The 26,385-nt window shown below is 43.3% G+C and overlaps 2 protein-coding genes across 5 annotated transcripts in view; one reads left to right on the forward strand and one right to left on the reverse strand.

The window, feature by feature from the left end:
* Positions 1-26,385, forward strand: part of METTL27 (methyltransferase like 27) — a 266,987-nt gene that overhangs the window by 223,923 nt on the left and 16,679 nt on the right. For 2 of the 4 annotated variants that reach the window (XM_033922206.1, XM_033922211.1), the window contains 2 exons: positions 2,193-2,251; positions 15,864-16,068. The gene's annotated coding sequence lies outside the window, so the exon portion shown is untranslated. The remainder of the gene's footprint in view (positions 1-2,192; positions 2,252-15,863; positions 16,069-26,385) is intronic. The other 2 variants (XM_033922207.1, XM_033922209.1) reach the window with 1 other exon arrangement.
* LYRM9 (LYR motif containing 9) overlaps positions 21,486-26,385 on the reverse strand; it is a 33,879-nt gene continuing 28,979 nt past the window's right edge. Inside the window, exons 4-5 of the mRNA XM_033922212.1 lie at positions 23,380-23,542; positions 21,486-21,746 (exon numbers count right to left, since the gene is read on the reverse strand). Coding sequence (XP_033778103.1) covers positions 21,622-21,746; positions 23,380-23,542 — 288 coding nt within the window. The 3' untranslated portion in view covers positions 21,486-21,621. The remainder of the gene's footprint in view (positions 21,747-23,379; positions 23,543-26,385) is intronic.

Consider the following 26,385-nt stretch of genomic DNA (forward strand, 5'->3'; position numbering starts at 1 on the left):
CAACTATTTCCTTGGCATGCAAGCAAGATCAGGGCACTTTCTTACATCCATAGATTTACTGCCTTTTGAATTGAAATGTCAATCCTTCAATTATTTTGTTATTCTATTCAATTTAGACTCCTGTACCCTGGCCCTGATCATCATTCTTTGGAGTTTTTGCATTGATTTACGAGGTTTCTGTGATGGTCGACTTCTACAGCATTCCATATTTCTAACTTCTTTTAAGGTCATCAATTTTTTATATCACCTAATCAGACTTCTAGGCGTGTACATTAAGAAAAGTGGCATATAAGGTACATTAAAACTAAGATAAAATAACTAAATTAGTCGGTAGACATCACTAGGGTGGATTAATATACCAGAAAGGCTGAAGAGACGTACATCCACAGGAGGGAAGGGGAGAGTGAACTACAATATAGAGAGAAAAGGAACATAAAAGGGAAAGACGAGAGGTAGGGGATGCGCATCATATTGTTCTTATAAGAACAGTTATAGTCCAAAAACGTCAATTTGTTGGCGATTTTTTAAGTTGCTGAGTAAATATACATATTTAAAACAAAAATATTTCTTCACTCAACATGTAATTAAGTTCTGGAATTCATTGCTGGAGAATGTGCTAAAACAGCAGGCAGTGGCAAAGTAAGGGGGGGAAGACAGCCCCAGTGTGCCATCTTTGGGGAGTGCCAGGGCCTCTCCTACCCCTGCATACCTCGCGAAATGTTTACCTGGCTCGTAGCAACAATCTTCTACTTGCTGCTTAGCACTGGCGTAGGCTCCATATGATGTCACGTCCAGTCCAATGGAATAGGACATGGCATCAGAAGGGAGCCGATACGCCAGCGAGAGCAGCGGGAGTGAAAGATGCATGCTCACGACGGTAAACATCTCAAGAGGTATGATGGAGCAAAAGGAACAACTCAAGAGCAGCGGGGGAATAGGGGAGGGGCACCAACCCCGGACACCATTTACCCTCGCTAACTTCCACTGTTAGCAAGGATTTTTAAAAGGTTTGGACAAGTTCCATTGAAGAAAACTTCCTTATACCATCATTGGACTTCAGAAAATCCACATGGCATTACTCCTGAGATAACTAACGAAGGAAAATCTGTTTAATTCTTTTGAGCTCCTGCCAGGTACTTATGACTTGGGTGGCCACTGTTGGAAACAGGATACTGACTTGTTGGACCCATTGCTCTGTCCCAGTACAGCAGTGCTTATGTTCTTATGTACGAGAGTTATGTACTGCAATCAACCCCCCCCCCCCCCACACACACACATATACACACAAGTGTGGAAAGTGACTCAGAAATTGGAACGGTATCAAATCTCATTAATTAAAAATCTCATCAGAGCATAGGATATAGGTATCTTATTTGTTCACTGTGCAAAGTAAGGGTACGGAATGTTTCTACGGAGAAGAAACATTCTCCACTTTTCAAGTGACAGTAGAAACTGACCCTAGACTGTTCTCATTAGCAAAAGTGGAAAATTGCTGATTTTAATGAGTCTGAAGAACATACCAGAGATGGAAGGAGGCTGTGTTTCTGCCAGCAGAAGGAGACTTTGCTGCTGGCACCACCTGCTTCAATATGCAATCTGTCTGCAATGTGATCAAAGCCATAAGGCAGGGGCCTGTTTAATTTAACCACGTATTTATTTTAAAACCTTTTCCTAAATAATGTGGCAGGGAATAGTTGAACTAGCTGCATGCCTGTCTGACAGCATGACAAAAAATAAATGAGGTCAAGAAAGATACAGAGAATGAGATAGGCAGCAGAATCCCCTGGGCATGTTTTAGCCTCTGATAAGTGAGAGATTTGAGCACAGAAAGAGGGAGACTGGGTTACGTGATAGTTGAAACGGGAAGAAATGGAACTGTAATAGGTAAAAAATGAAGATGGATGGGAAGAACTGGGAGAGAGGAGGAGAGGGAATAGCTGAAGGAAGTGAGAGGTGAGGGTGAGCGGGAAGGACCAGGAGAGGAGAGATATGGGGGTGAGAGGGAAGGACCGGGAGAGCTCATAAATGAAACAGTACAGTCCTATACTATAGGATGCAGTCTATACAGTATGTGTCCTCTTGATTGTTTGCTGCTGTTGTTTATTTTTGTATGGGTCACAACTGGACCTCCTCTTCTGGAACTAGAACAACCTCACCCATGTGTGGCAAACCATATTTTCCTTCTTTCACAGCAATTAAGGAGAAAGTGAAGCACCAAGAAAATGGATCCAAATGGTGTACAATATGAGAAGTGAGTGAAATGGGGTGGTGACCATCGGGGCCGGTTTTAGACATGCTGGGGCCCAGGACAGAAATTAAAGAGGGAGCCCCTGATCCCCTCTCCTCTCTGTACCCTCCCCCGCTCCCCGATATCCCCACCTCCCATTACTACTACACATAAAGCAACTTTAAAATGACTTCTTTACACACAGACAGACCTTTACCAAATATAGAACAAGGGATCACAAATAGAAATAGAAATTAAGAACATAAGAATTGCCGCTGCTGGTCAGACCAGTGGTCCATCATGCCCAGCAGTCCGCTCACCGCGGCGGCTCTCTGATCAAAGATCAGTGCCCTAACTGAGACTAGCCCTACCTGAGCACGTTCCGGTTCAGCAGGAACTTGTCTAACTTTGTCTTGAATCCCTGGAGGGTGTTTTCCCCTATGACAGACTCCAGAAGAGCATTCCAGTTTTCTACCACTTTCTGAGTGAAGAAGAATTTCCTTACGTTCGTACGGAATCTATCCCATTTCAACTTTAGAGAGTTCCCTCTCATTCTCCCTACCTTGGAGAGGGTGAACAACCTGTCCTTATCTGCTAAGTCTATTCCCTTCAATACCTTGAATGTTTCGATCATGTCCCCTCTCAATCTCCTCTGTTTGAAGGAGAAAAGGCCCAGGGAACCCCCAAGAAATTAAACTCAGCAAGTATTACAACACTGGAGAAAAAAAACAGATAAGTACTTTGCTTGTTGCAGGTTTCCGGGTTTCGCTGCATGTTGTCAGGTAGAAACCAGGTAGAAATCTGAGAGAACAGATAAGCACTTCTTTCTGTACTGAACACACAGGGATCCCAGGTCCAGGTCTACCAAAAATTAGCCATTTCCCTAGCTGTGGCTAGTGGAGATCCCAAAACCTTGCCAGTTGAAGGCCACCTCCTCCAGTTTGGCAACCAGTAATCTCCAAGATCTGCAGCTAACGGCAGTGTCTCTGAGCTCCCACCAGCTGCAGAGCTTGAAGAGTTCTCGCCGCCAAACTAGAGGAAGAGATCTTCAGCCGGCAGGGCTTTGGGGAGCCCACCAACTTAGGTATTTTGCATTTGGGTAGGAGGCATAGGGCATGGCAGAAAGAAAAGTTAGTGCCCACCATTTTATTAGACATTTCTCAGCCTGGGCTTTGCGGTCTAATACCAGCTCTAGCAGGATACGTATTTCAAATCTGAAATATTCTAATCACAAAATATAAAATAAATATTTCTTTCTACCGTTTGATATCGGGGTAATTTTATTCTTCAAATCACATAGGTCTCGGGCTTTGGTTTTGGGTTTCTTCGGGCTTCACTATGGAGTGGCTGGCTCCTGAAGGTAAAATAGGCGCAAGAGGAGCTGGGGAGGAGATACTGAGCCTGACATGGGCGCAATTTTTTTACCACAGGAGCAAGACTTTTCACCACTCCCATGGGGCGGTAAAAGGTCTTGTCCCCATTCCTGCAGTAAACCAGTTGCAAATGTCTCCATTACTGTGGTGACCACGGTTTACCGCGGTAAACGGTCCCTGTGTCATTCTCTAATGCACAACTATGACTCTAGGAAGTGCAAGCTCATAGACTGTAGCTCATGCTGGTTCCTTTGTATTTGTTGGGTGGTCCATCTTGCCCGACTAGGTCTCCTCTCCTTTAGACTCAAGGAGAGTGAATTTCCACCTCCTCTATTTTTGATTCAGCTTTTTTGGTTGCAAAATGATTCAAAAAACACTAAAGTGGATAAAGGATGCAAGGTTCTATGCTAGGAGTCACTGCTTAGGAAAAAGATCTAGGTGTCATTATTTATTCAATTTCTATACCGATTTCCCAGAAGAGCTCAGAACGGTTTACATGAACTTATTCAGGTACTCAAACATTTTTCCCTGTCTTTCCTGGTGGGTTCACAGTCTATCTAATGTACCTGGGACAAATGGGGGGAGATTAAGTGACTTGCCCAGAGTCACAAGGAGCAGCATGGGTTTGAACTCCCAACCTCAGGATGCTGAGGCTGTAGCTTTAACCACTGCACCACACTCATTGTTGAGGATATGTTTAAGAAACCCTCAGCTCGGTGTGCGGCGGCGGCGGCAGTAGCTAAGAAAGCAAATAGAATGTTAGGAATTATCAGGAAAGGAATGGAAAACCAAAGATGAAAATGTTATAATGCCCTTGTATCGCTCTGTGGTACGGCTGTACCTTGAATACTGTGTACAATTCTGGTCGCTGTAATCTCAAAAAAGATAGAGCTGAATTAGAAAAGGTTCAGAGAAGGACAACAAAAATGATAAAAGGGATGAGATGACTTCCCTATGAGGAAAGCCTAACGTGGCTAGGGCTCTTCAGCTTAGAGGGTGATATGATAGAAGTTTATCAAATACTGAGTGAGTGGAAAGGGTAGGTGTAAATTGCTTGTTACTCTTTCCAAAAATACTAAGTAGTAGATTTAAAACAAACCAGAGAAAATATTTCTTCACACAATGTGTAATTAAACTCTGGAATTCATTGCTGGAGAATGTGGTGAAATCAGTTAGCTTAGGCGGGATTTTAAAAAGGTTTGGATAAACTCCTAAAAGGGACCTCCATAGGCTATTATTGAGATGGTTTGGGGAAAATCCACTGCTTATTCCTAGAAATAAGCAGCATAAAATCTGTTTTACAACTTGGGATCTAGCTAGGTACTTGGGACCTTGGTAGGCCACTGTTGAAAACAAGATACTGCTTGATGGACCTTCAGTCTGTCCCAGTATGGGCAATTCTTATGTTCTTATATCTATAGCTAACTTGCCATAAAGATAGTTTAACAGCTCACAGTTACACATAAGTTTGAATAAACATCACTGAAAATGAATTAAATGGAAGTGCCTCAGGAACATGTACCCTTTCACATCAGGGTTATTTACTGAGAGTTGCTCATGATGGCCATGGTTAACCTTTGCTTTGAAAAAAGAGAGAAAAAGTAATACAAGATTTCAGTTAAAAGAGAAGGGAGCAAGTGAAAACACAGGGAGAAAATAATGATGATTTAAGAACAGAGGGCAGAAGATTTGAGAATGTGATTTCATGTCTCCACCCTCCTCCCATCCCACAAGGATGAAAGGAAATTTCAAGTGCGGCAGGTCAGTTAATAACTCTTAAACTGACATTTGTAAGGGAAGGGTTAGCAACACTGGATTCCAGAGGTTAAAGTTTGGCATTTGCAAAACTTGGATTCTTATATGAATAATGCCAAAACATAAATATGAACAGTGAACGATGGCCAAGATCTTCTGAAGGAAGCCTGATCCTTCTGAGTGGGAGCCTCCTTGTAAATCAAAGGTTTGTGCAAAGCTGCTGCATGAATAAAAGTCTAAGGAGATTATGTGAAATGACCCACCTACACTTTGAACAACAAACATGCACAGGTTAACTGCCCAGTAACATTCTTAAAGAATGATATATAGTGGCTAAGAGAGTCTACATCTCATTGAGTAGTTTTCATAGATTATCAGTGCATCAAACTTGCTGGATGTAAATGAGGTTTTATCCATTCGTCAACAAAAACATACTCCACACCTTTCAAGAGAAAATATTTGTTTTTTTAAATTTCTATACCATCTAATCCTAGGCAGTTTACGATCATAAAAGGACAATCAGACATCAAGATTTAAATTGACAATAAATCTTTGATCAAAGTAAGTCAGACCCTATAAATAAGCAGTGACAAACAGTATGTGTTTTAAGGATTATCTAAAAGTTACCCCAGCACAGCAATAGGTCATAACACAAGTTTTTACATATTTTGGATTAACATTGCCCCACAGCCAAAGTTCCCGCTAAGGTGCGCTGGCCTGCGCTCGCGCACAAAATATTACATCGCAGCGCAAAGTTTCTCTTCACAGCGCACACACGCGTCGCAAAGGTAAGGGGAGGTAAGGTAAGGGGACGCATTGGGGGGATTGCACTTCCCCACAATTGCCATGCTTCGGTTCCTCTTCTTCCTTCCTTCCTCCCCCCCCCCCCGCGGGACCCTGCGGCACCATCAACTCTTACTCCCTCTAATGTCGGCCCTGCAGCTCCAGACTTCCTCGCACCTTCTCCCCTCCCCCTTTGGATCGCTATTATTTTAAATGTTATAGCCGCGGAGCTGTATCCATCAGTGGAGATGTCTAACCTCGGCCTGCCCCGGAACTCTTACTGCAACAGTGACTTCCTGTTCCTGCCTAGACGGGCGGCTGCTGCAGTAAGAGTTCCGGGGCAGGCCGAGGTTAGACATCTCCACTGATGGATACAGCTCCGCGGCTATAACATTTAAAATAATAGCGATCCAAAGGGGGAGGGGAGAAGGTGCGAGGAAGTCTGGAGCTGCAGGGCCGACATTAGAGGGAGTAAGAGTTGATGGTGCCGCAGGGTCCCGCGGGGGGGGGGGGGAGGAGGGGAAGGAGAAGAAGAGGAACCGAAGCATGGCAATTGTGGGGAAGTGCAGAGCTGCAGGGAAGAGTGTTGCGGTACCCAGCTGGAGGGAGAAGGAAGATGAGGGAGGGAATTAAAGGAGATGCCAGGGCTTGGAGCATAGGAGGAAGGTATGCCAGTCTAAGGGAAAAGGAAGGGGGAGATGTTGAGAGCATGGAGGGGGAGCGAAAGATGGAAGAAAAGGAAAGGAGAGAGATGCCAGAGAATCAGGGAAGGGGAGATACCAGACTATGAGGAGAGGTGTGGGAGAGGGAAGGCGAGGAGAGAGATGCCAGACCAATGGGGGTGAAAGGAGAGATGGAAGGGGGGAGGCATACAGTTTCTGGAAGGGGCATAGAAGGAGAGAAGATGCCATATAGGGGAAGAGAGACGGCAGACAGTGAATGGAAGGAAGAGAGTTACAAGAAGATAGGAAAGGAGAAACCACAGAAGACAAAGGTAGAAAAAAAATTTCTATTTATTTATTGCTTTAGGAGACATGTGTCACTGTTTCTGTGAAGCATTGTATGGCAGAGTCCAGCTTCTTGCTGGTTCAATTTAACCTTTGTCTATGTATTTTTATTTTATCCCCCCTTTACAAAACTGTGAAGCGATTTTAGCACCAGCCTTGGTGGTAACAGCTCTGATGCTCATAAAATTCTGAGCATCAGAGCTGCTACCTCCGTAGCTAAAATCCACACTACAGTTTTGTAAAAGAGGGAGGGGTTAGTTTGTGATTACATATTCCTTACTAGGCGAAGGTGTTTTCTGTGTTCTGTGTGTTCGAAAGACATGGTTTTCTGTTAGGATTGACGGTGTAGGATTGATCTGTGCTGGTCTGGCTTGTTTAGTTTTACAATGGGTGTATTGATGTACTGCTCACTGCAATATGTAAGATGCTGCCTTTTCCTAGGTACTCATGTGTGACGTGTGGTTTGTTACTAAAAATCATGTTTTTCTTACAGATGGGGGGGGGTGCCAAAAAATGATGGGCCCCGGATGTTACATATGCTAGGTACGCCACTGTATGTAAAGATACCAGAAAGCTGGCGTAGCAAAAACTTCTAAGTTTTGAGTATTTAACCCTCCCACAATCTCACGGGCACTCGTTTCAAGTTTATTGAGATTTTGATTTAAAACGCAATATCAAATATTTTCAATGCGTATAACAAAAATAAATTTGGGGAAATAAATAAAACCATTTGAACCAGTGTCCCGCTAAGCTGCGCTGGCGTGCGCTGGCGCACAAAATATTAACATCGCAGCGCACACGTTTCTCGTCACAGCGCACGATCGGAAGAGGCGTACGGCAGATGGCAGGGCGGCGAGAGGAGAATCGGGCGAGTTGGCTCATAACTTGCTGGCGCCCGATATTTTTGGCTCACGGTGAAAAAAGTTTGCTCACAACACCCGCCCACTTAGAGGGAACACTGCCCACTAGCATGTTTAATTATGGGACAAATTATGTGTCGTCCCCCCCCCCCAAAAAAAAATTAATAACAATGCAAAAAAATGGTTAATTTGAGGTTGCGGGGAGGAAGACTCAGCAGCAATGTTAGGAAATTCTTTTTCACAGAGAGGGTGGTAAATGCCTGGAATGCCCTCCTGATGGAAGTGGTGGAGAGGAAAACGGTGATGGAATTCAAAAAAGTGTGGGATAAACAGAAGATCTCTAATCAGAAAATGAAGAATGTAAATTAAAGAGCTAAGGCCCATATGTGATGATTTGGTGTAGGATTGGGCTGGGGAGGGGCAATCAATGGGAACTCCATTAACTTGGAACATGAGGATGTTACTGGCCAGACTTTGTGGTAGATATCCTGCAAACAGGATGGTTGGATAGGCTGGAGTGAGCTTGGAAGGCAACTTCAGCATAGGGAACCTAGGACAATACCAGGTGGACTTTACAGTCTATGACCCAGAAATATCAAAGAAGAGACAAGTTAAATTATCATGTATTTTTAATAGGTATAACTAATGGGCAGACTGGATGGACCGTTCAAGTCTTTATCTGCTGTCATTTACTATGTTACTTTGTTACTAAATCTACACCTCCTTCCCCAACCCTGGTCAATACCTAGCAGTTGCATCTTGAGTAGCAATTATCACTGTGATTCTGTTGGATAGGTCTCCCCCAACTAAGTACACCTAGATTTCAAGTTTTCAAGTTTATTATCACATTTGATTAATCGCTTAATCCGAATTCTAAGCGATGTACAAATTAATAAAAATTAAAGAGTAAAGGAAGACAGACTTAAATGACAGGTACCAAAACGACTAAAACATAATATAAAATTAAATTACACATACAAGTAGAAACATTAGGAAACTTGGGAATGAATTACAATTTGATTATAAAGTAGTTCAATTAAGGTTAAGAACAATGGAGAAGGGAATAACAAAAGTCAAAATGGTCTAGGTTAAAAACAGAGCCAAAAGCAATTCAATTAATCATGTTTTGATTTTATTTTCAATTCTTTTTAGTTTATGATATATTTTTTAATCTCACTTATTGTTTTACCACTTATTTTGTTTTATTTTATCATTCAAATTTCATTTAAATTTCCCCAGAATTCTATTGCTTCAATGGTTCTCCCTCTGCATCTATTCTTATCTCCCCTCTTTTTTCAACCTTTCAAAGTCCTTTAGATCATTGTAGTCTTATTAAAATGTTTATTTTCTTATTTTTCTCATCTATTCTTTATTTTATTTCTTCATTACTCTACTAATTGTCATTTTTCCAGGTACTTTAGTTAGATTGTGAGCCTTCGAGACAGTAAAGGAATTTCTAAGTACCTATTTTACTTATAATTTTAATGCACCCTATTGTCTATTTTTCTGTAAACCGCATAGAATCCTAATGGAGTTTAGCGGTATATAAGAAATAAATTACATTACATTACATTACATTAAAAAGAAGACTCTTTAATTTGCTCTTAAATTTTTCAAGATTCTTTTCCTCTCTTAAATAAATTGGAAGGGCATTCCAAGATTGGGGAGCCGTTACAGAAAAAATAGACTGCCGCTGCGTATTGAAAGGTAATGGCGGAATAGAAATCTGTAATGTAATGTAATAATGTAATGTAATGTTTGAACGCAAAAGTCTAGATGAGGTATATGGGATTAAAACTCTATAGATAAAAGCTGGGGTTTTAAATATCAAAGATTTAAAAGTGAGCAGGCATAGTTTATACATAATACGGTGAGCGACTGGAAGCCAATGAGCTTTTTTTAGTAAGGGTGAGACATGATCAAATTTTTTGGCTTTCATAATAAGATTGATTGAGACATTCTGAATAATTTGTAAACGTCTAATTTCTTTTTGCGCCAGACCTTGAAAAAGGCATTACAGTATTATAATCACAACAATATTAAGGGCTCCTTTTATAAAGCCACATTTGCGACTCCTGACAGGGCAAATATGACACAACCCATAGCATTCACCGTGCCAGGAATCGCTACTGTGGCCTTGTAAAAAGGGTCCCAGGTATGATACAAGAAACAAGAAAATGAAATCCAAAGGAAAACGTAAACATCGGCAAAACAAATTCTTCGGCTTTGTCCATGAATTATTAAGAATCGTGGAGGAGCCAATACAAAATTAAAATCAAGGAAGTCATGTAAATTAGCAGAACATTCATCAAGGGAAGTATTCCAAGCCAGTCTAAACAACACAGTGGTGTCATACCTTAATATTCAATTCTTCTTTAGTAGAAATAAATTCTGAAAATTGTTTGGGATCAAAGAAATGATAAAATTTATCCTCATGAGTAAACGTACAAAAACAGAAATCTTAACAGAAATTTAAGAGCAAGGGCTGAAGCTCTTGATCTAAGGACCAGGAATTCCTGGCACATTTTCTGTGTCATTATAGACACATCAGGAAATATTCTAACTTTTGCTCCCCAAAACAATAACATATGAATCTGGAATGGGCAAGTTGTGCCCATAACCCCTCCCCCGCCCTCTTTCTTACCCTTAAATTACCAATGTGGGGCGGGGCCAGGTGTCCTCTTTTTTTCATTAAGAAATCTGGTAACCTTAACTGGGCCCTAAAAGTTAGGGGCCCAAATTGCACAGGCTGTGAGCCTGTTACACACAGTGGCGTAAGAAGGGTGAGTGGCGCCCGGGGTGGAGGTGCCCCTCCCCTGATCCTCTCGCAGCATACATGCCTTTTTCCCTTTCCCCGTACCTTTTTAACTTCTGCAGCATGCCCACGTTGGTGTCACTCCCTAGGCAAGGGTCCCGGAAGTGATGGTTCCACAAGAACACTTAAAGTGCAAATGTTGGCATCAATGAGCCTACATCTCCAATCTATCTGTCGCACCATTTTGAATTTCCAGGCACCACTTGCACACATAATGCCTATCTATTTGCCTTCCCCTCCCCGAAGGGCTGTATCTACAAGAGATTCCTTGATAGATCACTGTCATTTCAAGCAGGCAAATGGAATAAATGTCTAACCACCCTCATTTCCAATTCTCCCTCCTACCAATCCTTCAGGAAATCAATTGAAACCTCCCCACCTTTTCGTACCTCTGAAATACTTGTTCTATCCCTGATATTCTTCCGGAAATGCCTAACTACTCTCGGCTTACTAATGTAATTTGAAAGCTTTTTAAACCGCTCTGAACTGTTTGTGGCATTGCGGTGTACAAAAATAAAGTTATTATTATTACATTCAGGCAAATGCATTTGTAGCACATCAGTAGCAAGGAAAAAATGTGTTTACCTAAATATTGTTAGTTCTGTGCGTAAATGTCAGCCCCGTTAGGCCTGATTCTCTAAAGGACTTAGGTGCCTATATGTTTCTGTTTATTAAAATACTTTATATACCACTTAAACTGCCAAATAGGACCAAATCGGTTAACAAAAGAAATTAAAATAATAAAAGGAACTGCATTAAAAATAGGAAAGAGAAAAGCACTCATAACTCTCTGTAAAATAAGTCATATGTACTTTGAATACATATATGCACATATAATATATATAATGCAGATTGAAACCCTGAAGTCAACTCCTATCAATGTAAAAAAGCCAATTGAAAATAAGAGGCCTTTAAATGTCTTTTAAAATTTATTCTGTGGAGCTAGAATTCAGAGAAGCAATCTGCATACAAGCACACCAAAAAGGTCCCAAAGGTTAATAAAGGCCCACATTATAGGCGCCTACGTTTCAGTTAGGCATGATTCCCAAGTGTAATTGACAAGAGATAGGTGCCTATCTTTTTAGATGTCATTTACAGAGAATAAGGGGGTAATTGTGCACCCTGTGCTATGTTCTCTTTAAGCCAGTGTCTCGCAAAGTATTTTCTGAGGTTACTTCGCAGTCTATCCTTTTTCACCTTCATGCTATGTATGCCCACTCATTCCAGTGTTTCCTTTCACTTGAAAGAAACTAACCTAGGGTTCCCAGACATCCGGATTTTACCCGGACATGTTCTCTGTGTGTTCAGACAGTTTTCTGGACTAGGAAGGGAGTTTGTTCGGGTTTATGGACTCACTCTCTCCAGACCAGCCCCCACTCCGGAGTTGAGTTGGCTCTCCGCTATCGGCCTGTCCCCCTCCAGCACTGCAGTTTCAACTTCGAGCAGCCGCACCATCAGTGACAAGATTTCTGTTGCCGTTTGCCTGCCCTGGCAGCCTTCCTGTTTCCGCATAGGCTAGGACGCTGCAGTGCGAAGACTTCCAGGCCAGTGGTTGACGGCAGCAGGATCATGTTGCTAAACACTGCCAACTGCCCAAAGCGGGGACAGTGGAGGACTCAGAGAGCCGTACCTGACTCCGGGATGGCCTGAATGAAGGGCTGGAGAGAGGAGATGGTGTGCTGGGGGGGATGGGGCGAGGAAGGGGCAAGACTTATGGGAGGCAGGGGTGGGGCAGGGCACTAAGCGTGGGGCAGGGTGGGACATGGGCAGGGCTGGGGCCGAGTCATGTGTCCTCTTTTTTACTTATATAACGTGGAAACAAGACTTCTCAGACTGAAAAGTTGAAAATAAAGGTCAAACAAATTTCAAATACAATGAAATTTATGCACTTTTACATACACTCAGATATGTGTAATCCAGACCAGGAGCCGTGGCTCCTATAGCCGAACCCACCATCCCATCACTGTGTATGGCTATAATGCTATAACACACCTCTGAGTTAAGTAGGAATTGTTTTTCCTCGCTTTTGCCACCGAAAAAATACATTTAATATCTAAAAAGTACTTCAGTTTCACCTATTTGCATTATAGCCATACACAGTGATGGGATGGTGGGTTCGGCTATAGGAGCCACGGCTCCTGGTCGGATTACACATATCTGAGTGTATGTAAAAGTGCATAAATTTCATTGTATTTGAAATTTATTTGACCTTTATTTTCGACTTTTCAGTCTGAGAAGTCTTGTTTCCACATTATATTTGTTACTGATTTTTTTTGTTCGGATGTCCCGGATCTTAGATGTCCAGATACCGGCTGATTGGCAACACGCCTTGTTGTTTTGGCATCAATTGGATTTGGCTTGGGGTGACTCTTTATTTTGTAAGTTGGCATTCATTGCTGCTAGATTGGCCATTGCCTCTCTGTGGAATCAGGCGCTCCCTCCCACGTGGGCCCTGGTGGAGCAACGCTTGCTTAATTGGCAGAACCTTTATCACTTAAACGGCTTTGCGTCATGGTAAATTACATGGCTATGCTCATATTTGGCGTAGTTTTCGGGCTTCTGTGGGGGTTTGTGGTAGGGGTGGCTAGGGGCTTTGGGTTTGTTTTGGAGTAGGACTGGATGGGCGATACTTGGGGGGATCCCATAACCATATTCCTTTTCACGTTTTGGTTTCTGTTTCTGTTTGGAATAGATTGTTTCTCAACCTTATTGAGAGATGTTGGTATTGTGCTCTGTCCCTAGGGGGGTGGGTGGGGGGGTATGGGCTGTGATTTGGTGGGTATTTTTGATTGCTCTTATTAGTCTGTGGGAATTGCAACATGTTTCTGTTGTTATTTTGGAGCGAGGTATTTTGCTCTATATATCTTTGTTCCTGCGTTTTCCTGTGAAATTGTACTGTTTGGAGTGTTATTCAATAAAAGCCTTTCATTGAAAAAAAAATATTTGTTACTGATTTTGAACCTCTCAGACCCTGTATTCTTCAGAGTATTTTCCTCACCTCCTAGTATTTTTGACTCTTTTTTTTACTTAACAAATATGGTAACAGACGGGGTAGGCAATTCTGGTCCTCGAGAGCCGGAGCCAGGTCAGGTTTTCAGGATATCCACAATGAATATGTATGAGAATGGATTTGCATGCACTGCCTCCTTGAGATGCAAATGTGTGTATATATGTTGAGATCTTTAAGTCTGATTCCCATACGCAGGGGTAGGGTTACCAGAATGTCCTGGATTTCTCTGGACATGTCCTCCTTTTTGAGGACATGTCCAGAAGTCCGGACGGCTTGTCCAGGTTTTTGAAAAGCTTCCTGTAAAAATCAAGTCGGGAGGGAGCATGCACGAATGCAACGCAGTGACATCATCACATTGCGTCCACGCATGCGCGGATTCCATCTGAGGGTGGGACAGAATGGGGGGACCTGGGTGGGGCTGTGGGTGTGGCCATGGTCCGGATTTACCTTCAGGAAAATCTGGTAACCCTATCCATACACCTTATGACATAGACCACAGTTTAGTAGCCTTCCTATGGACTGCTCCCATCCTGTTTATGTTGTTTTGGGGAAAGAGGTGCAGGACTGTTTATGAAGAGCCAAAACTAATGCATCCAAGTCCTGCACACTGTGCTGGCCTGTAGGCATGGAGGATGCAGCTGGTCAGGGGCTGAGTATGAAGGGACAAATCACTGAGAAGAAGCTGTCAAGTCCTCTCCTTTTTACTCCTTTTGAGACGCTTTACTTTTGTCAGCGAATCTCAGCTAAACTTAACACACAGGCATTGGTTGTTATCTTCAAAATATTTTAGTGGTATATATTAGACCTTATTTACCATGGACCCCTGACAAAGGTTTGTCTGAAACACGGGACCGTGTCGGGTCCCTTGATTGGTAAAAGGGTTTTATTATATATTTTTTGCATTTTAATTTTGGTAACAATAAATTTGCCTGCATCTTGTACAGTCTGCAGTTTTGTTTGTTTTTCTCTCTTTCAATGTACGAGGAAAAAGCTCTATAGGAACTGAAAACCCTTAAGCACCATTGAGTACGGGGCCCAGGAAAAGCAGGGGGTCTGTCTGTGGAAATACTCAGGAACAAGTAGGAGAGTCCTTAGAAATGTGAAGGAGCCCAAGAGCAAAGGGCCTTCCAAATATCAATCAAACTGAAAGCATCTTGCTGTAAGGAATTGAAGAAAGATGGGCCCCTATGACAATACAGAGGTTATTGCAAATACCAACCTATAGTGATCTCTTCAGCTTTAGTGCTAAAAGAACAAAGAAAGAGACAGCACTAGAAGTGTGTAAAGGCCACGCTCAGGTTTCTGCTGCTCTGTAATTGTGTCCTATGCAATGTGCCCCCTTTGTCGCCAGGAATGAGAGGAGATGGTGGACAGGGAGCAATGTTTACATCCTTCCATATTTTTGCCCTGTGCAGCTTCACCGCTTGCATAGATCTTGGTGCAGTGCTGGCCTCTCTATCTCAAGCCCTGCAAAGATTGAGTTAGCACTGAAACAGAAGTGCACAATGTGGCTTTCTGTTCTGTGGAGGAGCAGTGTGTGCTTGGGAAATGTGTTCCTGAGGAAAGTTGGGGAGGGGTGTAGCTCTGCCCTCCCTAAACCTGGTATGTGGATAACCTGAAGGGAATAGCTTTAATTGCTAGCTCCGAGCACTTTTAAGCAGAAATTTCACTACAGTTTTCAGGTACAAGGAATTAGCTACTGTATATGCAATTCATGGTCTGATGCTGCCCCCTACTGTCACACTTTGGGTACTGATAATGACAGGTGTAGCTCTAATGCTGTAGTGTGAGCAGGCTATGGGCATCCCTCCTGCCGGCGATGTATGGCAACTGCAGCCACTAAACTTATCACAGGAGGGATCCCTTGCCACGATAAGGTCAGCAACCGTATCTACTTACAATGTTGGCCAACATTTTGGTCTTTTGTTTTTCCCCATGCTCCTATATATCTAAAACCTTCTTGTTGACACCAGGCTTTGAGTCACTTATTGAACTTCTCTATCTTATGAAGCCTTTTCTCTCCCTTACCACAGGTTATCAGTACCTCAGAAAAAGCTACAGTTTGTAGCAAAGACTTCAGACCTTCTGAAACAGTGCTTCAAGCATGCCACTATCGGTTGTCAGCCTTGCATTACTGAATGCTGGTTGTCAGGCCTGGCCTAACCAATGTCAGCAAAGGGACTCTGGAACGTTGATGCAGATAGACCCTAAAAAGCCCCTGCACAGAGTCCACATACCGTAAGTATCCAGCCAGACTGGACTGTTTATCAAGAAGATATACTACTTGAAATGGACACAGAAACCAGACAGAGTAATTCCATCAATTAAGGATGGCAGAGAAAAAGATGCAATGAACAACAATAGATGCTGTTTTTAGAACAAGATTTCAACCTATAAAAGCCTCCTCTCTCGTACCCCTCCCTCTCTCTGTCCCCTCTCTTTCCCCACACATCTCACCTATTCAGAGACCCAAAGGAAAACCTGTCTTTTCTCTCTCATTCACAAAAAGACAGAGGCATCGTTTGGTGCATCGTTTTTTAGGCATTGCATGTCTGTGGTGTTAAGCTTATTTCTCTACAATATATTATTTTGCAAATCACTCTTGGCTGTCACTGTCATTAATTTCACTTCCCTGAACCTCTTTGAGGGTACTGAACCCGGGGGGGGGGGGGGGGGGCAAATCCATATATTGGTCAGATCATTTGTCCCCAATTACAATGTCAGTTTTGGAATCCTTCCTTTCTTCTTTGATCAGTTGGTATCTCTGCTGACAGAGGATCCTGGAAGGCATTGAACTTTATTTGGACCCATGGACTGAGTCCCTAAATTAATGCCTCTGATAATGGAGTATCCTAATAACAGGTGTATTTGTTTGGGGATTTTTTTGGCATTCTGCTGTTTTGTCAGTGCCTTTTATTGTGATGTACATTCTTGGTTTGTAAACTCAACCTCAGAGCCATTTTGTGTGCTTTAGAACAGTGTTTCTCACCTCGGTCCTGGAGTGCCCCCTTGAAAGTCAGGTTTTCAGGATATCCACAGTGAATATGCATGAAAGAAATGTGCATATAATGGAAATTAAGCTTATGCATATTCCATTGTGGATATCCAGACAACCTGACTGGCAAGGGAGCACTCTGTTCTTTTTCCTTTCAAGCAGTGAAGTACTGGGGTTTGTTTTAACTTGCACTTTAGGAGACTGCTACAGGCTTTCAAAAAATAGTTTTCTTTATTTTTTTTTTTCCATCGGAGTTAATTTTATTATTGTAATTCTCGAAGATTTCATTGTTGTTTCCCCATATTTTTATTTCTTTTGCAATCCACACTGAACCTACTGGTATGTAGCAGACTAGAAGCCCATTGTATTGTATCGGATAGTTATTGGAGTTGATTAGCACTTAATTGGCAGTAATTAGGAGTTACACGTGCATCTCCCTTATGCCCTCAATTTCATAGCATACAATTCAAAAAGGAGCGTTGCTATGGGAGGGGCATAAACTAGGTCAGGGGTGTTCCCAGAAATTAGGCATGATGTCATAGAGTAGTGGTTCCCAACCCTGACCTCCAGGCCTAGTTGGGTTTTCAGGATAGCCCTAATGAATATGCATGAAAGAGGTCTGCATATAGTGGAGGTGCCAGGCATGCAAATCTGCTCCATGCATAGTCATTAGGGCGATCTTGAAAACCCGACTGGCCTGGGGATCCTCCAGGACAGTGTTGGGAACCACTGTCATAGAGTATTCAGATTGCCACCCCAACTTCCACCTGCTGGGCACAAGGATTTGTACCAGGTTTCATCAGGAGTAAGCCTTCATATTCGATTCTATCAAGGTTGCTTAGCGCCAGTCTTAACTGAGCGCCATGTACGGAATCTGACTTGGAGTGAGACTGGTGGCGAATCCGCCAATGAATTTATTGGATATGATAAATAACTTGTCCAGGGGAGTGAGGATCTCCATCTCGTTTATTTATAAAGCATGTTTGATAGCAAAATGCTATATCTGCTCCGGTACATAATTTAAGGTATAGAGAGAGGGAGGGAGGATAGGGCAGAAGTGGGGGGCATGGCAGGGAAGGCTTAAGATGACTTTGTCAATCATAGCTTAGTTCTGTAAGCTGAAATAAACACCTTTGAACTAAAAACAGGCACTTTTCTGAACTTTTCACACGGGCACCCTGTGACAAAATCAAGTTGTAAATATTATTCAGTGCTATGGCAGTGTTGCAGAGGAGAGACCTCCTGCAGTCCTGAAGTTATTGCATTGTTAAGCAACTGAGATTTCTGAAAGAGGTTTGGATAGAGTGAAGGTCATTTGCTGTGCTTCTATGAAAGGCTTCACATGGTAGCATGGCACGGCCCAGCACAGTGGGAATTGCTGAAACACTCAGTGCCCACATAGATTTTGCAGGTCCTTTTATGGGAAAAATGTTCTTAGCCCTAGGAGAGGCACATTCCAAATGGGCTGAAATACCCATAATGTCTACCAGTACTGCAGATAAATTATGCTTTGCTTTGTCTACTCTTGGCCTGTCAGAGGTAATAGTGAGTGATAAGGGACTGCAGTTTGCCAAGACAGCGATCCAAGAATTTAGACAAAGCATAAAAAATGTGAGAATTGCTCCACATCACCAATATTAGGCAGCCTTGTAGAGCAAACTGAAGGAAGGACTTGAAAGAAATAGTCTGTGCCATCACAGAGATGGAGCTACATAAACAATGTCTTTAGAAAAGTTGTTGCTATCCATTCCCAAGCTGTTCTTTCAAGATGGTTGTCATACAAGACAGATTCGTTTGAGACTAGCTGCTTACCATTTTGACAGTTCTTTCAGTTTATGTGGCCATCAGGACCCATTGGTTTGCTGTGATTGATTCTGTGATGTTTTCTACCTATTGGGACTATACCTATACCTCCTTTTTACAACCACACTCAAAGCGGTTTACATACAGGTACTTCAAGCATTTTCCCTCTCTGTCCCAGTGGGTTCACAATCTATCTAATGTACCTGGGGCCGTGGAGGATTAAGTGACTTGCCCAGGGTCACAGGGAGCAATGCAGGGTTTGAACCCACAACCTCAGGATGCTGAGGCTATAGCTCTAACCACTGCACCACCTCCCCACTTTTCCCCAAATCTGAAGCTCTACACAGGTATACCAATTATTTGCAAACTGGGCAGGCAGCATGTTCAGTAAAATCGGCACCGAAAAAATTGACACTCAGTGTTGTCCCATAATGGTAGGGTTACCATATTTTTCTCCCTAAAAAGAGGCTGTGTGGCCCCGACCTGTTCTGCCTACATCCCCACCCCATTCCTCCCCCCAACTCCGGCCCCAGACAAACCTCATTTCTTTGAGGCTGCGTCTGGAGGGCATCTGCACATGCCCAAACTGTGCACCACAACAAACGTCCAGGGGTGCTGCCAAGGGAGATGCCCATTAATGGCCTGCACACACCTCTGCCATGCTTCCTGCAAAGAAAGCAACTGCAGCTCCCCACCTAGGAACAGCAGGAGTTCTCCGCCTACAACTTCTGCCAGTGTGGGGGTGTCGTTCCACTATTACATTTTCAATAGCAAGGGACAAGCGAGCTCTGGGAACTTGCCTATCCCTAGTGTTTGAAAACACAATATTGCGTAGCGAGGGTGAATGGTGCCCGGGCTGGTAGTGCCACACACCCACCCTCTTCTCCGCCTCACTCCTTCCTGACCCCGCCTTCCCTTCTCCCATGTACGGAATCTTTACCTCTTTAGTTTTCCTAGCGCGAGCAGCATCATGTCAGCTCTCCCTCTGCCGCCACTTCCTAGGCGTGGAACCTGGAAGTGATGTCAGATAGAGCCAACACTGACACAGGCAGCAAGTTTGTGGGACTTAAAATATTGATTTTTCCAGATCTGACTTGAGATACGCAAAAAAGGCTAGTGGATTATATCTCCTTCACATATACTCAGGTGGGCTGACACTTCAGGGCTGTGTAATAGCTCTCAATGTCCGAGCTATGGCTACTTTGGTGGCTCATTTACACTCTTCATCTAGTGAGGGCATCTGCAAAGTGGCTTCTTGGTCCTCAATCCATACCTTTACCTCTCACTACTGTTTGGAACAAAACTCCAGAAGAATCCGTCAGTTTGGTCAAGCAGTTATGCAAAATCTTTTTACTTTCTGAGCACCAACTTTCCCTCCAACCCTCTTCTGTTTTGCCAGAATCATGCTTATATAGCCATTATCCTTCTCCAGAGTCATGATCCTGGTAGCTTAGGAGTCCCACATGTGAGAATATTATGCCAGAGAAAACAAAGATACTTACCTGTAGCAGGTGTTCTCCGAGGACTGCAGGCATATATTCTCACAACCTGCCCACCTTCCCTAGTTTGCTTCTTAGCTTTGTTACTGAACTGACGGTTCTGTAAGCTGACATTGGGCAAGAAGACACCGGCACGTGTATGCTATGGGCACTGCCTAAAGATTTAGTGTCAGTGCACTTGGTATAGTCCATATTGGGTTCCATAGATTCTGTCACCAACATGAGAAAATATATGCCTGCTGTCCTCGGAGAACACCTGCTACAGGTAAGTATCTTTGCTTTGTGAACGCTCTTTCAAGAAATTCAAAACATTTCTCAGAACTTGGTTCATTCAATTCTCTTTGGGCTACTTCTCTGTTCCCTCATACTGCTCTGCCTTTCAGCTTTTTTTCTCATCCTCTGCTTTCACTTGCCTACTAAGAATGGGAAAAGAAGTAGGATCACTCTGATTGTACACTGCTTAGCAATACATTGTGCATTTAGTGGTATATCAAGTCTTCTTAATTTAAATAAAAGGGTAAAGGGTCATGGATAAGGGTAATGGACTTGATAAACCACCTTACTGTGGGTACAATCAAAGTGGTTTAAGAATACTATAAACAGGTACTTTTTTCTGTACCTAGTGGGCTCACAGTCTAAGCTCTCCCCAATTTAAGTGGGCTCCCAAATCGTGACTTCTAAGTGGCCCTGCAGGGAAGTCAAGAGTTGCCACCTTTCCCAAGTCAGTCCAGAGACACTGATTCGGTCCTGGCATGCATCTAATTTCCCTACATCTCTCTAAACAAGTAGAATGGTGACATTAGGGCTGGATGTGTGCCATTGAATTAACCTGGCTGAGTGGCAACCTTCTCTTAAGAAAAGTCCAGGTGGAATTCTTCCAAGGAAGCTCAGCATTAACCATTCATGGAATGACTCACAAGAACATCTGGTTGTACCTTCTGTAGTGAAGAATCCAGGAGTGAATCCCAATCACTGCTGGGCCTTAACTCCCAGCAGCGATTGCTTAAATAAGACTGACCTCATCTTCCCCAGTGAAGGTCCAGAAGAGACATCCACAGGATAAGCTAAACAGTGGTTATAAAGGAGGGACTAGCGACATGGCCTCAAAGTGAAGCTAGCAGCCACCTCATTAAGTGTCAGCATACTCATATCAACTCTTTTTTATTTTCACATTGTGGTGCTTTTTTTTTTTTTTTTTTTTTAATCTTATTTCTTCAACTTTTATGACTGATCTCTGATTCATATCTCTTCCACTAGCTCCTCTTACTTTCCATCTTCCTCCTCCTGTTCTTCTGTCCCCTTCTTCTTTACTTGTCTCATTCTTTTGTGTCCTGCTCCTCTTTTTCTTCTTCCTCATAATCTCTTTCCTCCTCCTTTTGTGCCTCTTCCTTTCTCGCCTCATCTGGCTCCTCCTTTGTTTCACCATCTTCCTCTGGCATATTAATGAGGCTGGATGTATGTCTGAATGCCCGCTGCATAATCTTTGAGCTGATACTACTCAGGTAAATTATATAGTATGCAATCTTCCAAAAGATTAGGATCACACAGGTCTCCAGATGGCAGCCAACTTTTACAAGCATAGATTTTCCAGCCAAGACAATGGAACACTGGAATATACTCTGGTGGAAAAGGTGGGAGAGAAAGAGGTATAAAAACAGTGAAACAATGCGAAGAGATGCAAAGAAAAGGGTTTGAGCTAGAGAGAGAGAGGGCATGAGTAGGGTTACCAGATTTTAGTTAAATAAAATCCGAACCCATAGCTCCACCCCCTCAAATTGTTCTCGTCAGGAGGGCATCTGCGCAGATGCAATGTGATGACGTGTGTACGCGCATGCCCTCCCGACGCGGTCCCAAAGAAGAAGCTTTTCAAAACCCGAAGAAAGTGCCGGGTTTTGAAAAGTCATCCGGATGTCTGGTATCCCTAGGCATGAGGAAAGAGATGGGCAAAACATTTTGGGAAAACTAACACTGGGTGCTGCAGACAGCAGTGTACCCAACTCACTGTACTAGGGACATAAAGGACAATGCCTTAACACAGATATGGATGAAACGAGTAGCAACCCAGATATCCAGACTAAAGGGGGCCTGGTATTCTGCCTTTTCTGAGGTAAACCACTCATTTTCAGTTGTACTTAACTGGATAGTGCTGCTGAAAATAACCGGTTAGTGCCGAACTAAAAACCAGCTTTTTTAGGGCATTCAGGGACTGGAGTTGGCACTAGGCCAATTAAGTGCCAATATTCCATTTCTCTTAACTGACGGGGTGACTACATAAAAGTCAGTTCTGTCTTTATGAATAACATGCTTAGGAGTTCATTTCCAAAGCACTTAGACACACAAAGCACCATAGGTTTCCATGGCACATTGTGTGTCTTAAGTGCTGTGAAAAATGAGCCCCTTAACCAGTTATGCGTTAGCTGCCTCTGCAAACTTGGAAATTCAATGCCAAATGCCCAGACAGGGCCCAGCATTGAATTTCTGAGTTTAAAGCCAGCAAAACACAGACTGCTTTCAGCTGAATTATCAAGCCCAAAAATTGGGCACATGTCAACAGTGGTGTAAATTCAATCCATGAGGAAGGAGAGGACCTAGAAAGTGATCATGGGTTAAGGGGCAGGATACAAAAAGGAATAGGACCTGGAAAATACTATGGGACATGGGAAATGGAAAGAAGAGAACCCGGAAAGGACCCATGGTGGCTTGGGAGGCAAGAATGAGAGAACTTGGGAAAGTGCTATAGGGCATAGGAGGACAGGGATGTGGAGGGGGGAGGAGAGGTATATAGGAAGGAGCCATGGAGGAATGGGATGGAATAATTTTAAAAGTACACCCATGGTCATCAGGAGTTTAAGGTGAGGGTCAGTTTCTTCCTTAGAAGGAAGACTTTGAAGAAGTGAGGTTGGGCCTGGGCTGTATATCCTCCACTCCCACACTCCCTTCCTTGCTTTCCCCCTAGTCTCTCTACTCTTGTAAGACTTACTAGGTTCTGTAGCCTCCAAAGGCTGTAGCACCATGCCTTTTGGGAAAGTTTCCAAGTAAACAGTAGCAGGAACACGGAAGTCATCAACAGGTTTTGGACACAGTAGCACATCATATTCTTCCACGGCTCCAGCAGGATCAGTACCCAAGTCCAAATAGCTTGTAGGATCTTGCAGACACATATGTAACCTGCCAATGTTGCACTTTTTAACAAGAAGCAAAACAGATCCTGCAAATGATAAAAGCAGAGAGCCAGGAGCTGAGGATGCTCACCCTGGACAGATGAAGCCGAGCTGGATTGCTGGAACTTATCTGCGGTGGGATTAAGGGAAGAGGAACTGACTTTTTTCTCTGTGCCAAATGTGGTCAGGCACCTGTGAAGCATATTCATTTTCCAGAGCAGATGCACATAAAAGTGTTCCCGGTTTCGAAACAGCTGTAGAGAGAAAGAGGAATGAGAAAGGGTGTCAGAAGCTAAGCTCAGTGCTGACTCTGACCTTCTATCCCAGTAGAGCATACATTTAGTATGGGTAGGGTTACCATATTTTGTGCTCAAAAATCCCGGATGCATGGCCACGCCCATTCTGCCTTGTTCCACCCCAGCCCCGCCCTATCCACCTCTATTCCCACCTTGTTCTGTCCCCCCAGCCCCACCCCCAGCAAGCTTTTTTCTTTTAATTCCTGACCTCTGGGCCGCGTCTGAGGTCCTTCGAGCATGCGCGGACACATGTGATGTCATCTGCACCTGCTCAGAGGCCCTCCAGACACAGCCAGAGCTTTCCAAAACCAGAACAAACTGCCATGTCTGGGTTTTCCTGGATGTCTGGTAACCCTATGTAGGAAGGTCTCAGTAAATGTAAGTCTTCAATTACAAACTCTGGTGGAAGGAAGGGGGGTCACTGCAACAATGAAGAGTGGAAAAGTTCCAAAGTCTTAGATGTCAGGGCCTTTTCATATTGCCCAATATATCAACAAGGAATATACACCCTTAGGGGGTAATTATCAATAGATTGCCTAAAGTTAGTCATCGTACACTGTGCGGAGAAATTTCAGGCACTGCATTAAGGGGTGCATGAATTTCTTAGACCTGCTTATTAAATTACTGTATAGGTTAAAAGTGCACACCATCAGCAGTGCTGGGGGAATTTTTACAGCTCTGCTATATGCAGCCCTAGGCTTTAGGGAAGAGAATTTTGCTCTGTGGAAGTTAGCTGCATCTGAGAAGATAGGGAGTTGTCAAGGAAACAGTAGAGAGGGTGCAGACATCATCTCCCATCCCCTTTCAAGGTGTTCAGCAGTGGACTTCCCTCCCCTTTCCTACCTCCTCCAGGATGGTGCTGCTGTGTCATTATGTCTAACAGCAATGCACTGCAGCCGGCATGAGCCTTGATCATCTAGGCATGCATAAGGTCTGCTGTGTCCAACTCTATTCCAAACAGGAAAGTTCAGAGGAAGTAGGACTAGTAGGCCTTGAGCATGTCCTTTTTAACATTTTATAAATGATATTGCTGAAGGGTTGTCGGGTAAGATTTGCCTCTTTACGGATGATACCAAAATCTGCAATAGAGTAGACATGCTGGATGTGAATAACATGAAGAAAGACCTGGCGAAGCTTAAAGATTGGTCTGAAATTTGGCAGCTAAGATTTAATGCTAAGAAATGCAAGGTCATGCATTTGGGCTGCAAAAACCTGAGGGAGCGGTACAGTTTAGGGGGTGAAGAACTTATGAGCACGATGGAAGAGTGGGACTTGGGTGTGATTGTATGTGATGATTTTAAGGTGGCCAAACAGGTTGAATAGGTGACAGAGAAAGCTAGAAGGATGCTAGGTTGCATAGGGAGAGGTATGGCCAGCAGGAAAAAAGAGGTATTGATGCCCCTATATAAGACTTTGGTGAGACCTCATTTAGAATATTGTATACAATTCTGGAGGCCACACCTTCAAAAAGATATAAAAAGGATGGAGTCAGTCCAGAGGAAGGCTATTAAAATGGTGTGTGGTCTTCATGATAAGGCATATGGGGACAGACTTAAAGATCTCAATCTGTATACTTTGGAGGAAAGGCGGGAGAGGGGAGATATGATAGAGACGTTTAAATACCTACTTAATGTAAATGCGCATGAGTTGAGTCTTTTTCATTTGCAAGGAAACTCTGCAATGAGAGGGCATGGGATGAAGTTAAGAGGTGACAGGCTCCAGAGTAATCTAAAGAAATACTTTTTTACAGAAAGGGTGATAGATGCATGGAAGAGGTAGTGGAGACTGAGACTGTGTCTGAATTCAAGAAGGCCTTCCTTTTGTGGTCTCCCTTTTTTTGTATTCTTTTCTTTAAATTTGTAGTTCTCCCACCTTTCCTACCTGTTTCTGTTAGTCAAATGTTTGTTCAGTGGAAATCTGTCAAATTATGTCTCCCTCCTTTTAATATAACTTGTAAAACGCTTAGAAATCTTGATTTGCATTTAATCAAAATTTTAATAAACTTGATAGGCACTTGGGATCTCTGAGAGAGAGAGAAAGAGATAATGGCTACTGCGGATGGGCAGACTAGATGGGCCATTTGGCCTTTATCTGCCACCATATTTCTATGTGCAGATGTTCAAGGTTCTATTCCAGCTATGATTAGTGTTACCATATAGCTCCAGAAAAAGGAGGCCGGATTGAGGCATCCAGGTTTTTGTTCCATTGCTTTAAAAGTAAAACCCAGACGTCTCAATCCATCCTCCTTTTTCTAGAACCATATGGTAACCTTACCTATGATGAGCCATTTACAGACTCTTTGACGATTGGCCCCAGCGCTGAGAAAGTCTTTGAATCAGACATGGATATTGCTACACTGGGACAGAGGCATAGCCAGGCTCAGGCCCACTCAGCAGCAGTGCACCCTTGTTAGGGTTAGGGTTGGAGGGGGAAGCACACAGGGCAGTTGCCATGGATCCTAGGGCTATGGGGAGCCGTCTGGTCCAGCATCTTTCCCTTCTTCCCCCCTCTGATGCAACTTCCTGTTTCTGCATGAGTAGGGTGCAACAGAAAAAAGGTTCCAGGGTTGGCCACAGGCAATGTGAGTGAATTGCTGCTGCTACTGCTAATGACCCCTATCAACCAAAGCTAGAGTTACCATATTTGTGAAGAGAAAAAGAGGACACATGACTCCACCCACAGCCCTGCCTACACTCCTTTATGTTCAATGGATGCAAAATATCTTAAACAGGTGAATCTAGGAAAGGTACCTTATGCAGAGACGAGGGCAGCTGCATTTTCAATTGAGGAACAGCTTGCTG

The sequence above is a fragment of the Geotrypetes seraphini genome, chromosome 15 (assembly GCF_902459505.1).
Source record: "Geotrypetes seraphini chromosome 15, aGeoSer1.1, whole genome shotgun sequence".
NCBI lineage: Eukaryota > Metazoa > Chordata > Amphibia > Gymnophiona > Dermophiidae > Geotrypetes > Geotrypetes seraphini.